The sequence below is a fragment of the Bombyx mori genome, chromosome 14 (assembly GCF_030269925.1).
Source record: "Bombyx mori chromosome 14, ASM3026992v2".
NCBI classification, from domain to species: domain Eukaryota; kingdom Metazoa; phylum Arthropoda; class Insecta; order Lepidoptera; family Bombycidae; genus Bombyx; species Bombyx mori.
The window spans coordinates 7,552,568-7,567,076 of NC_085120.1; the positions used below are offsets into that span (position 1 = coordinate 7,552,568).

Here is a 14,509-nt window from a genome sequence, read left to right on the forward strand (position 1 = left end):
CTTTGCGCGTTCAACATCCCAAAATCAACATACATTATGCGTTATGTAAAATTTTTAACAGAATTTTATTTGTTTGTATTTCTGTGTCTTTATGCACGTTTATCGCCACAATTGGTGAACTGATTTAGATGTGATTCAGTGCTGTATAGAGATGGATATCCTGAGTGCTTCATTGAAGTCGATAGAATTCGTGATTGGAATCAAAATGATTCTTAAATAACACACGTAACAGTTATGAAATTTTGAAAACACATCATGACTAACAATTACATTAGACGATCATACTGTAGACTTATAATGGAGCGAATATTATAAAGTATTCTTACACATACGACTTATTGTTCGTATTCGCATTTTGAAACAAGACTTATAACAGTAAATATAAGTCAAAATAATAGTTATTTAGACACGATTATTTGTACTTATACAAACATCAAAATCCTTCCAATTAGCGTCGAATACCCTCGTTTGTAATCCGATCACTCCTCAATATGAGCACATAATTAAATTAGTCTCTAGATATAATGGGTTGGGTGTGCGTATCAGATATTACCTATTATAATAGGAGTCTATTACAATAGGTAATATCCGATATTCAAATTTAAATTGACAGCTCTTCGAAATTGGATTATTACGTGAAGAAATTTAAAGAAGAAAGTCCTAACAAATTTAAAATGTGGGTAAAATCTTCAATGTACATAAAATATGTATGTTTAAGGAGTTTTTTGCATTGGGCGGACAGACGACGGACATGATCCGCCTAGTCCCAACTGTTATCCCATAGATATCGCAAAGGGAAGGAAACATAATGTCTAAATCTTACTACGATTTATTATTTACAGCTATCCTATGTCCGCCGATAGATATACGGGTATATTAACCGGTCTAAAGGCATTTATACGCAAATACTATGCGTCTGAGATATATAGATAGGATCTTTATACCAACCTTAATCGAAAGACGAACTTTACCAATTACGCATTACGTAATTCTGGCGCGAAGCAGTAATGCTTTCCCGTTTTTTCACTTAAAACTCACGTCTCAAGCTGGGTGGCGACATTTACGTTGCTGATGTCTAAGGGCTCTGGTATCTATGTAACACCACGTGGATGACGCCCTAACGCATTTTTTGTCTATCCCATTTTCCAGCCGCTTCTTATGAACAACAAAATATATAATTTAGCAGGAGATAACAAATTGTAAGCGCAAAGTGAGAATGAAAGCTTTCAGAATGTTTACGTCAAATTAAAACACAAATTCGCTGCGTGATTTGTGATAAAATTTGAGCAGGTCTTTCTTAAACAAATATTGTTTTCTTCTAGTGTCTTTTCGTTAGGAACAAATATGTAAATATGTAAATGGGCCAGCTTTTACAGAAAAACTAGTAGGTATACCAGTTCGCATAGAAATAATAAGTTTTATCATAGTAAAACACTGTTGTATGTAACACTTTATTTTCAAAAATTCGCATGATAATTCCTCAATTGCCACTCAACAATTGCGATATAACAAACATGGCGATCTTCTGAATCCAGCACCAGATGGAGCAGCCCTGCTTCTGCGGTTCCTCTTCTTCCTCTTCTTCTCCAGGAGTAGTAGCTGGAGTGGTCGTGGCGTCATCTTGGCAGTAAGAAACAGAAATCAGAAGAAAAATCGCCAAGAGAACCAAAAGGCGAAGAATGATGTTTCTGGACATTTCGCTTTTTATATTTTATAATTTTATACAACCGAAACTGTGTGTGGTCAACGAAATTTGTTTTAAAACAGGCCTATTTCCGTTTGGAAACGACGTCATTTAGATTTTAATCGTAATTGCCGTGATAAACATCGGAACGATGAATGTTTTGGGTAATTTTGTACTATTGCAATTGTATTATTAGTTAGTCGGTACAAACTTCAAGGACAGTAATAAAATGATAAAAACATTCAATGTACATTTACAAACAACAACATATATAAAAATAATATATAATCGAGATCTGAACTATGATATCCTTTACTGGTAGTAGACAAGCATGGGAACTCGCACAGATGGATACGACTACCCTGTCTATATCTTCCGCAAAGCCATTATATATTTGTAAAGAGATGCTTAATTAAAAATTTAATCGACTTTACGAAAATTAACTTGATAGGCATTTTCGTATGATTAACATGATTAATTCCCGTAGGGTTGTTTTTTTGTATTTGCAATGGTATTCTTTTATAAATTTTAAATAATCTCTATATTTATGGAACAACCGCTTTCTTCATAATTTTTATAGTTAATATTATAAAAAACTAGCCGTACCCGTCCGCTTCGGTGGCCAATTAAAATTAACATTATTATTTCTCACCCCCACAAAGATTCTCATCATTAACGCCCCCGCAACTGGTGTAGGGAGTCCAACATTCATATAAATATTAGCCTATCCATTAAGTACATGTATTTTCTACATGAATACTAAGTTTCAAATCAATCGGATGCATTGTTCAGTAGTTATAATGGAACATCCGCAAAAACCACTGTAAATTTATATACCTATATTAATATAAATATATTTAAAAAAAAATCTTTCTTTATATTGTTTTCAATTTGAAATCACGAAGAGACAGGAAACCAATCAGTCGCCGTCTGCCTCCGTAATATGATGAAATTGCATTTTGATTTATCTTCGGATCCAATTTTGTACCAAGACTTCAATAAAGGCTTATTCAATATTTTCATGTTTTTTTTTAAAGACTCTTTTAATTGCGTTTCACTGGAATAACGGATACCACCATTACGGCCAATTTTTCCATCGAACCGGATACTCATTATTCCAACTGACTCATGACTTATACTACGAATAAATAGACTTATTATTTATTCGTAGGACTTATACCGCCAACGTCTTTCTTAGATGGCAAACCACAAATTCATTCATCAAAATAAATTCAATGACATCGCTGGCATTCGCACACAATTTAATATTATACTAGAGGTCCCGCAGTAGTCGAAATTCGACTATAATTAATTGGAATTGTAAGTTTGTACACCATTATGACTGTATTTTATACTTCTACAATAACATATTTCGCCAAGACTATACTACAAAAAATATTAACAAAGACAAACAATATTTAATCTATTCTCAAATTGACAACAGACGTCAAGAACAAAAGTTTGACAATAAATAGTATGCATGCGTGTGTGCGTCAAATACATGGTATGTAGTGTGTGTAATGTTTTCTTTATTGATATAATGTATCTTTTATGCATTATTTAAAAAAAATATTAGCATTGTGCACTTCTTCTCTATATTCTCTATAAGTGTGGAAAATTTCATACTCCTCCGTCCGCGCAATTTTCGTAAAAAGGGATACAATGTTTTTGCTTCACGTATTAATATATAGATTTCAAGGAACCTACAAAAAGTCTCTAAAAGAAAAAGGGTGCGTAGCAACTGCTAATACGACAATAGAAATAGATTTTTGGGGCAACTTGAATGTATGCAGTAGGTTTGTGTTCCTAATTCTTCTTTCCTTTTGCGGGCCTACTGGAAGAAATTTCAACAGGAAATAAATAGTGCCCTTGTACACTGTATCCTTATTGTCGTGTTTCTTCTAAAAGCTGTGTGTACAAAATATATTTAAAAAAAATATGACATTATGTGACAAGTAACTTTCAATTAGCAGATTAAAATTTGTTTTAAAGCGTAATAATATTTGGGAATTATTATTTGTCTAAGGGTCGATTCGACCAAACAAGAGTAAATCTTATTCTTAGAATAACTCGTCAGTTAATCGAGAGTAAATCAATTTTACGTTTTACCATCTACAATTCTAAGAATAGTGGGCCTATTCGGGAATTGTTACTATACCGCCGTTTCGCACGGAATAACGGAGCTATTCCTAGAATAAAGTAATGGCGTCTGTCAGTCCAACATCTGATTTCTGTCATTTCATAAATATTTATTCTGTTTTAATTTCAAGTCAACGCAATGCACTAAATTATTATTAATAGTCTGGCATTGTATAATGCAACGTTTAAACGAAAAAAGATAAAACCACACGACAAAACTTGACATTTCCCTCAAACAAACAACAAATAAAAATAATACGTTTGACAGCTGGATATCTTTCACAACAGCTACTTTTTCACACTAAAATACGGCAAAATCGAGTTGACGATTTGTATGCTCTTACACTATGCCGTTGAACAACAACATTTATTTGCCGGATTTTATTTTTGTTCACCATTCACTCTGCTATTCGCGTATTGTTATTCCTAGCGCAAGTATACGTGGAAAAACGACTATGGATTTACTCGAGATTAAAATCATGGAATAGGTTATTCCTCGTATAGTTACTCGAGTATAAATTTAAGTTTGGTCGAATCCACCCTAATTCTTATAGAGAACATGTTAAAGTATCAGTAAATTCTCACCATTTTACAAAAAGATAAATGAAGATGGCTACAAAATAACAATTTTTTGGTAAATGGTCGAGTTGCCGTTAGTTTTACAAGAAATACAGAGCCATAATTAATTCATTGATAGAAGAAGCCGTTTCGCTGAACGAATGCCTACACTGTGGTTCACTAACTAAAGCGACAGTGAAAAACTTTTCCTCTACCAAGACATAAATCTTGGATACTTACTGACAGTCACTAATGTACACTACCACACATCAACCTGGACATAGAATACTAACAAACAGAAAGGTCACTTGGCTTTTTCAAATAGATTAATGTTTAATCGCGAGAATATAAACTATACAGACTATAGTCGATTTAAAAAATTCACAGTCAAAAAAGAGCCCCAAAGAATTTCAATCACCAAATAACATTGTAAACGAGAGAGCTCAACTGACGTTAAGTGTTAAGAATCCATGGTGATGACAATAAATTTACACATTAGGTCGAAGGCTCGATAGCATTATGCGGCTGTCCTATTGCCTAAACCGAAAGAGATGTCTGCTTCGTGGCAAAATTAGGCAAAACAAATCACACTTATTCCGTTCTGTATTATTCTATGAACCAGATTTACGATGTGTGAACGTAATGATGATGACAGATGACGCTTTTACTAAACGTTTTACCTCTAAATACGTAAAAATGTTGGGGCTCAAAGAAAAAGTGAATTTTAATGTTGATCAATAATCTTACATAAATTTTGGTCCTTAAATGTCTGCATCATTTACAAGTTAAAGGTGACAGTAGATGCCAACGGTGAATGATTTATTTTAAAAACAACAGTTGAAATTTAAAATTTTATTTAACATCTTTATACATATTTCTTCTTGAAATATTTCATAGCTATTGCAGTGCAATGTGCAATACCAGTTATTATGGTGAGCCTTGGAGCGACAAGGGCTCAGTCCGGAGCCCGACATAACCCGCCTTTTTTTTTTCTTTTATTGCCCCTGTAGGCAGACGGGCATACGGCCCACCTGATGGTGAGTGGTTACCGTCGCCCATGCACTTCAGCAATGCCAAGGGCAAAGCCAAGCCGCTGCCTACAGATCTCCATGCCTCCATGATGCCTGATCTCCATTTACTCGGTATCTGTAAATTGGATTCTTTAAAGTAGAAAAAGAAAAGAAGGGAGTTTGGTCTGGCTGTGAAGGTCTCTGGGCTGATGATGATGATAATTTTTCCCAATACCATGACTTTTTGTTACCTCATCTTCTATTATACGGAACCCTAAATCTTCATAAACTGGTGCAACAGCACTAACTAGGCACTAAAAATGTAGGATTTGTCTATGAAACAAATAAGAACCTATACTACGTTACGTGAAAAACTTCCGGTAAGAAATTAATTCCTCGAAAAGTATCAAACATGAAAACACGTGAAATATTGAAGTATGTGTATTTTTTATTCTTAAAAACGTACGATTTTTACGACTAATATAATATTTAATCACATATTTTATTTCAATAATTAATTAAAGTAAATCTGCCGATGACTCTGTCGTACATACATGGAGAATGTTATCGAAAAAAAAGGTACTAAATAATTCAATTCCAATATCGATTTTTATAATTGTATTTTTGGCAGGAGTTTCACAGTGTAGCTCATGTTTGTTGATTACCGCAAACAACAATGATACAACGCTAAGTGCTCGAGAGAAAAAGAGACTTAAGTCTCTGTAATATTGTAAGAAAAAATAAAATTAAATTATTGTTGAAAAACTCTATTCGTGAATACTTAAAAATTATTAAGTGCAATACTCATAGTATATGCTCTTTAAAAGCATTATGGCACAGAAACACCTGGTGTGAGGACAAAACGAAAAAAGTAATAGTTTAATCCACCCAACAATGCAAATTGTTCATAGCACGAGACTACAATAACCTTAACTCTAGGGTTCCATAATGAATGCAACGAAACGAAAGTCGGATCACGGGAGAACGTGTTTGTCTTTGTAACGGACTCTGTTAGTTTTGCCATATTTGTTTTAAGTATTTAAATAGTAGTCCGTTAAAATACGATTCCAACTAAATAATACTAGAGGATGACCGAGCTTTGTTCTGTATTTTTTTATATGAAAAAGACACAAATAGTATAAATAAACAATTCAATTTCTTGGTCTAACCTTAAACCAAGCACTCATTGACTTCGGGTGGCTTAACAACGCCATCTGCTGAAATTGCTTAACAGTATTATTATTCACCAATAGATGTCGGGAAGAGTCATAAAGTTGATTATCGATAAAGTTGATTATTGAAAACACGAATAAAACAACATTTTCTGAAAATAATTCGTAGCTAGATCGATTTATCGCCCCCGAAATCCCCTGTATACTAAATTTTATAAAAATCGTTGGAGCCGTTTCCGAGATTCAGATTACATATATATAGGTATATACAAGAATTGCTCGTTTAAAGGTATAAGATAGAATAGTTATTCGAGAACTTCACTTGATGGTATTTTAATTTTGTGTATCAAATGGAATTCTCGTTACCATTCGCCAGATTTAATTACATATTATGTAGATATCAACTTAAATTAAAACCTGAATTAAAAGCTTAAATCTAAAGTTTTAAACTACGTTGTAATGAGAACAGTAGGTTTAGGTAATAAATTTAATGTTCACCGTTCCTTGATACGTGTGTAAATGATCAAATTAATCAGACGTGCTCCTGAATGATACTCCTGAATTATTAATTGGAAGATCCCGATAAATGCATAGAAGAGACTTTTTATTGATTACAGGGGTGAATAAACTAATGGACCATCTTATGTTAAGTGGTACCGGAGCCCGTAGATATCACAACGTGAATGCTGTCACTCACCTTGAGGCATTTACTTGAGCTTTACTGCTGGTAGGACCTCTTGTGAGTAGGTATCACCACCCGGCCTATTTCTGCCGTGAAGCAGTAATGCGTTTCGGTTTGAAGGACGGGGCAGCCGTTGTAACTATTCTTGAGACCTTAGAACTCATATCTCAAGGTAGGTGACGCATTTACGTTGTAGATGTCTATGGGCTCCAGTAACTACTTAACACCAGGTAGGCTGTGAGGTCATCCACTCATCTAAGCAATAAATAAATAAAAGGCATTCTGTCAAAGTCTGAGGTATTCTGTCAAAGTCTTAATTACATAGTTTAAGATGTTTTCAGATTTGTCTTTAAAATTTAATATACTGTAAACACAGATAACCATGTAATACCATACTTCGCTAAAGGGACTGATCATTATACTTATTATTTTGTGACTTAATCATTATTTGTGAATTATTAATGATTAAACATACCAATGATAAGTGGCTTTAGCTACTGTATCTTTGTGTCGGTTTCAATCAAAGCCCGAGTCAGTGTCAATATGTAATCTATTATTGGTTATTGAAGCTCAACCACTAAAATCTACTTATTATTCTTATTATTTCGTATATTTCTTTTGTTTTTATAAGATTTTGTTACTAGCTTTATGTAATGTATGTATGTTGTGATTGCCTATATATTTTTTTGTTTTGTTAAATATTATATTTAATTATTATATTATTGTATTATATAATATATTATATATAGTATATTACTATTCTCTTTAATTATAATAGTTATTTAATATTTAAAAGACTAACTTAAAAACAAACATTAGCTATTACGTTCGATGTACATGTACATTAGTCTCACAATAATATTAATACGGAACCCAGATAAAAAAGAGTTGAGCTATCCGCTACTATATAAAAGTTTTGATGTCGGTTTTAAAAGAGCAACCGTAGCGGGTAGCTCTCAGGAAATGCAGTGAAGCTACTGAGGCAAGCCGGCTCTTTTTGTGAGTTAACTTTATATAACCTTTGATTCTACGTTTCGGAATTTCGCTACGTTTATTTTATTTTTTAAAAATATTAGTACTATTCAAAGCCTGCATAATCTTTACTTTTTGTGTAGATCTAAATAGTTATATTAAAAGAGGTATATGTTTGTTAGAAAAGTTGATGAGTAGAATCAATCGAATTTTTTCAATATACTAATATCGCAGTATGTTTTTTAAATCCATTAAGCGTCGTAATATTTTGGCCTTCCTGTGTCTTAGTGATGCTCTAGTAGCACATTAAGATCAAAGCGCGACTGCCGCCCCCATCTTGGAAGATGAAGTCTATGTGTCAATAGTACAGTATTAACTCGTCGATTACGACAAAGAGATCGATGAGCGAACTAGCACATAGACACAGCCCACTGAGTTTCTCGTCGGATCTTCTCAGTGGGTCGCGTTTCCGATCCGGTGGTAGATTCTGCGAAGCACTTGCCACGTACCACCGGGTTTGGAATGAGCAGGCTTTGCCACGTTCCATCCGGCTATGGAATGAGCTCCCCTCCACGGTGTTTCCTGAGCGCTATGACATATTCTTCTTTAAAACGGGCTTGTGGAGAGTATTAAGCGGTAGGCAGCGGCTTGGCTCTGCCCCTGGCATTGCCGAAGTCCATGGGCGACGGTAACCACTCACCATCAGGTGGGCCGTCTGCTCGTCTGCCTACAAGGGCAATAAAAAAAATACTGCTCTTGCTAGAGTTAGTGTTAGCAAATTCTCGCAGGTAGAGCCCGTGAGCTCGTCTCCCCGTCCGGGCGTAGCTAGAATCGCCTCTTAGGCTATCAGCGAATTGGTAGGAAAGAAACAAAAAAAAGCATTAGATTGGCTATTTGAATTAATCACTGCATCGCAAATAAAGTTGATAGGACTCTAATACCAGCTAGCGTGGGCTTTCTATACCACATACAAATGGTAGAATCAGTTTCTGCGCAATTTTAATTCGATTGCAAATCGAAAAATTACAATCTAAATTTTTTACTTCTTGGTGATATACCTGCAATCCTATTCTCTTTAACATCCCATTCAATATTGATAATTTGATAATGAACACGAAAAGATATGTGAAATAGCCCATAAATCGAAAGAAGTTTTTAAAATAATATACGTGATCCAAATTTAAAATAATAAAAAATTTGAAAAAAGGAAAAGTTTTTCAGTATTTATGGCCAGACTATTTATATTATATAGTCCACAGCGGTAGTAAATTATTCTTCTAGTCTTAATCATACCTTTCTTTGTCATATTTGTAAGACACTTTGTTAATTATTTTCAGTAAAAAGGTCCCGTAATAGCTGTTTGACGAACTGACGTCGTAAAAGTCGTTTCAACAAAGGAAAATTAATGATGGTCGGATATTTGATTCGATTAATAGAAATTGAATTTAGGCAAAAGTAAAAATTTTGCTGATTACACTTTACGTTATACATTGACACTCTTATTATAAACGAATCGTTGTATGTAGTGATTAATAATATAATAATAATAATGTTTTATTACAAGTAACCATGACTCATATAAATTGTTAATAAGACTTAGACCTATGTTAGTAGTTATATTTACATCACAATGAATTACTGTCGTAACATCCCATGAGAGATGGCACCACAGCGACCCATGTATACACAGTCCGGCCTGCTTGCGATCATGCTCAGGATACTGTTGGAGCTGGCCCTCACTCTGCTTACCAGAGATGCACACCTCTTAGGCATGGTAGCGTAAAAACAATCTATGTGCGCGTCTGCAAACATCCCTGATGCGCTACAAAAGCGGGGCAGCACCACCAGCATCCTAAGCGCGTTATTATAATGATTTTCATAATTAGCACCACCGGATCCAGTTTCAATTCCAGATTCGTCTCATCAATGTATTTATTTTGAGACAAGCTATTTTTGTTACTTATCATATCGCACATACGGTGCTATAAAGTCACTTATGCAATTTTTGTTAACACTGAACTGAATATGAGAAAATACACTTTTTTATAGTTATTGGTGAGACGAACGAGATGTTTGCTTTTACTGATGAAGTTTAAAGTTGTAGTTTAAATATTATCATTTTATCTCTATAGCCTAGCAGAACTAGATAAGATCAAATCAAATCACATCAAATCAAATAAAATAAAAAATTCAACATAAATGAAAGTACATACATTACATACTTGTTGAAAGTCAAAAAGAACTACCGCCAATTCAAAAAAACTAGCCTCCCTCCTGAGAATATCTGGCAAGAAACTCAGCGGGCTCGTCTTTTTTTTTAATATGAGATTTTTTTAAATATTCATTATTATAACGTAACAATTATTGCTATATTGAAATGCCCGGAGCGAGCAACTCATTCCCACTTTGTGCAATGTTCTAGACAATCATTAACTTTATAATAAGCTATATTGTACAGATGTTCTTTAATACATAGTTTTCTTAAACCTATGTATATGTAGGTTCTGAACATCTTGTGGGATTTTGTTGTACAGGCGCACAGACAAACACCCGAATGAATTTCGTATCTTATGTAACCTACTCATCGGCACAACAAGCTTGTGTTTGTTCCTAGTATTTCTATTATGTATGTCAGACTTTTTAGGAAACTCCTCAATACGTTTATGAACATACATCAAATTTTCAAAAATGTACTGTATGTGTACTGTGTACTGTGATGTTGAATTTTCCAACATTTCTCCTGAAAAATTACATAATTTGCATAAGTGACGTAATTGCACCGTATATGCAATATATTGTTTGTTAAAAACTTACATGTTCAATTTTATTTTCAATAAACTTTGCACACGCTATTCATGTCTAATAAAATGTTTATTTCCAGGAAAAAATGATACTACTGAATGTATTCGCAGTCGTCCTTCCGTGTGTGCTGGCGTCGAGGACGCGCGGCTCCTCGGGGACTTTAGTTGACTTCACCGACCCAAAGGTTCCGTATTTAAATGTAGCTTGGTATCGAAATAGCAGCAAAAATGAATTTCTTGGAAAAATTGTGTTGTAGGAATACACAATTTTTATCTTAAAAGAGCAAACGTTGCTTAAGACGGCTAGTACCCAAAAAGCAAACATTACCCTTTGAAATTATAGCTTTTATTGATTTATGAGCCACAACGTTAACTGGTCACTAGAACTCATTGAATTCTACCTAGCTACCTTAAAACATGAGATCAAAGTCTCAATTGTTTTTTTATAATATACCAACACTCAAAGTACTAGTAGTGCTGACATTCAAACCGGAACGAATAAAATAACAATAGGTAGGCTCGTGCGTAGATCAGTATTACAACGGCTTTTAAACGTCAACGCATTAATCATTTTTCAAAAATATGTAAACTGGTTGAAAACCTCTTTAACTTTTAATACACGTAACAGCGTATGAATAGTACATCCCTTAAGTTCTAAGCAAAGACAACAGTATTCGTTTACACCATTATGTGTGCATTTACTAATTACTTGCAACAACTACCTCAAAAAACGTAGATTTCTGAATAGAAGCGATCTTTTCCAAATGATTTTAATAGTTTTTAACATGGCCACCATCGTTAATTGTTTTTTTTTTATTGCTTAGATGGGTGGAAGAGCTCACGGACCACCTTTTTTTTTATTGCTTGAATGAGTGGATGAGCTCACAGCCCACCCCACCCTTCAAACCGAAACGCATTACTGCTTCACGGCAGAAATAGACAGGGCGGTGGTACCTACCCGTGCGGACTCACAAGATATCCTACCACCAGTAGTAAACAACAAGAGATTTTTAGGGAAACAAGATCACAATAGTGCTACTTCTGCCATATCACGAAGAAATAATTTCTCGGCCAGTCTATTTTCATGTATAATCTTCCGGTTTGAATGCTTTAACTATATTATAGGTCCAGGGACATTTAGATGCCCTAGTACGGATGGCGCAGTCGTGCGTGATAAAGGTTCGGGCAACTCCGAAAGACGTGAGGGCTTATTTCACGAACTCTTCACCCGTTTCAAGATCCGGACAGTGCTTCGCTACCTGCATGCTCGAACAAAGTGACATAATAAATCACGGAAAGGTATCAATCTGAGATTATCGAAAACACTTCTATAATGTTCTTATTACGATTTCACTACTGGTTACTTATTACTGGTGGTAGGACCTCTTGTGAGTCCGCGCGGGTCGGTACCACGACCATGCCTATTTCTGCCGTGAAGCAGTAATGCGTTTCGGTTTGAAGGGTGGGGCAGCCGTTGTAGATGTCTATGGGCTCCAGTAACCACTTAACACCAGGTGGGCTGTGAGTTCGTCCACCCATCCAAGCAATAAAAAAAAGAGCTCGTCCACACATGTAAGCAATAAAAAATAAATTAAAAAAAACAGTGCTTAAACATTTCTATTAGCCATTTATCCATTAGAATGAACTAAAAAGCTAAGGAATCCGTTTCCCAAACTTTGTAATTATGTATTTGTTTTTAATGCACAAAGATTTTATTTGCGATAAAACTTATTCTTAATTATAAAAAGGTACAGGAAAAGGTCTAATATGATTAAAGTTTAATACCGAATACTCAAAGTAATCTGTTATAAAAAGAATATAAATCGACCTAAGGAATAATTGAATTACGTGTGAAAGATCGCTTTATATAATTGAAAAGATAATGTAACTAACTAAATAGTATTAAATTAAAAACTTTTTACATGTTACTTTTTACTTTAAAATGTTTTCGTAAATAGCCATCGCAATTTAGGCTACAAGCAAGCAAGCTTCATTATTTATCCTAACATTATTAGGTTTTTAGAGAACGCTTCTTCTAAATTGTATTTTAGTATTTTCATCGGGTTTCGCGTGTCGCACACATAATTAAAACAAATTTTACGGTTTAATCTTGCCTTGTCTTGGTGTTATATATTTTCTGACACTGTAATTAACTAGGGATTTCTATTGCTAAAATGAGTCCTTCACAAATTGTTGAAATTCAAGAAATTACAAAGCGAGTGGGTATTAAAAAAAATTACATGTGTGCAATTCACACGTGGTAGAAGTGAAACCTTCCAAAATTAAAATACAATTATCCTAAACGTCTTAAGTATATGTAAAATTTTGTCATTAGTAAATAATTGTAAGGTGGCGCCCTCTGTGAATTGATATTTTAATTTCACGTATAACCCTAAATTAAAATTCACTACAAGAGCTTTCATACACACGTTAGTATTAAAAAATCTCACAGATGGCGCTGTATTAAATAGTATGTATATTTCTGTCTCATTCTTTGCTGGTTTCATCCTACACATTTTTGTATTTGTGTCTCTTACCTGTCGTTTTTTCCGTTGCATCCGGTTTGAAATCACAACGATTCTAAAGAAGTTTTCACTTCAATAATATTGGACAGATAGAATAGCAGAGTAGTGGTAGGACAGCATTTATACAATACACGTGACCCTTCGATTCTCAAGATAGCTGCTTCATGCTTTTATGACCATAGGCTCCGCGCTAACACCAAGTGACACGTGAGTTCACCAACACGTCTAAAGCAAGACTAGTTATTAATCTAATCAATTTCTAAATAATTAGGTCAACAGAGACCTTCTGGTACACCTGGCTGGTTTGGTGAACGGCAAGAATTCACGGGTTGTACGTAAGCTGAACAGTGTCTCCCGTCTCTGCTTGGACAGTATTAGTGGCATGACGGACAGATGTCAATTAGCTTCGACGTACAATGACTGTCTGAATGAAAACATGATAGAGTTCGCTTTTCCCCTCGACATTGCAGAGGAAGCCGTCAGGAAAATGCCGTTCCATCTAATACAGCCTAAGTGAGTAAGTTCTTCTCTGTTGTTTTAGCTGACTTCGATGCTGGTAGGATGCATTGAAACCCCACAATGTACAACCATGCTGCGTAATTCTGCAGTGAGGCTGTCATGCATTGCTGTTTGAAGGGAATAAGACACAATACAAATACGAATTGTACCTTATATCTCCAGGAGGGTGTCGGCGTTGTGATCTTTTTAGATGGGTTCTCTTTTTGAGACCGAGTTAGACAGTGGGCCTGTTAACCCATCTAAGAAATAGAAAAATATGTCCTTCTGTATTGCTTTGATGTACTCTGGCAGAACTTAGACAGGCTTAGATTATATTATCTTGGAACATTTAGACCACGAATGCTATATTTGCCTCTAGTTACGGTCAACGAAAGCTTTATCGAGAATTGATTTATTTTAAAAAATCTATATAATTGTTATACATGTAGGTGTGGGTCTAAATGAAAC

General features: G+C 34.7%; 1 protein-coding gene across 1 annotated transcript in view; it reads left to right on the forward strand.

Annotated features, from left to right (window-relative positions):
- LOC101737331 (uncharacterized) overlaps positions 1-14,509 on the forward strand; it is a 155,563-nt gene that overhangs the window by 140,439 nt on the left and 615 nt on the right. The window contains exons 2-4 of the mRNA XM_062672118.1: positions 11,099-11,203; positions 12,144-12,317; positions 13,815-14,056. Coding sequence (XP_062528102.1) covers positions 11,105-11,203; positions 12,144-12,317; positions 13,815-14,056 — 515 coding nt within the window. The 5' untranslated portion in view covers positions 11,099-11,104. The remainder of the gene's footprint in view (positions 1-11,098; positions 11,204-12,143; positions 12,318-13,814; positions 14,057-14,509) is intronic.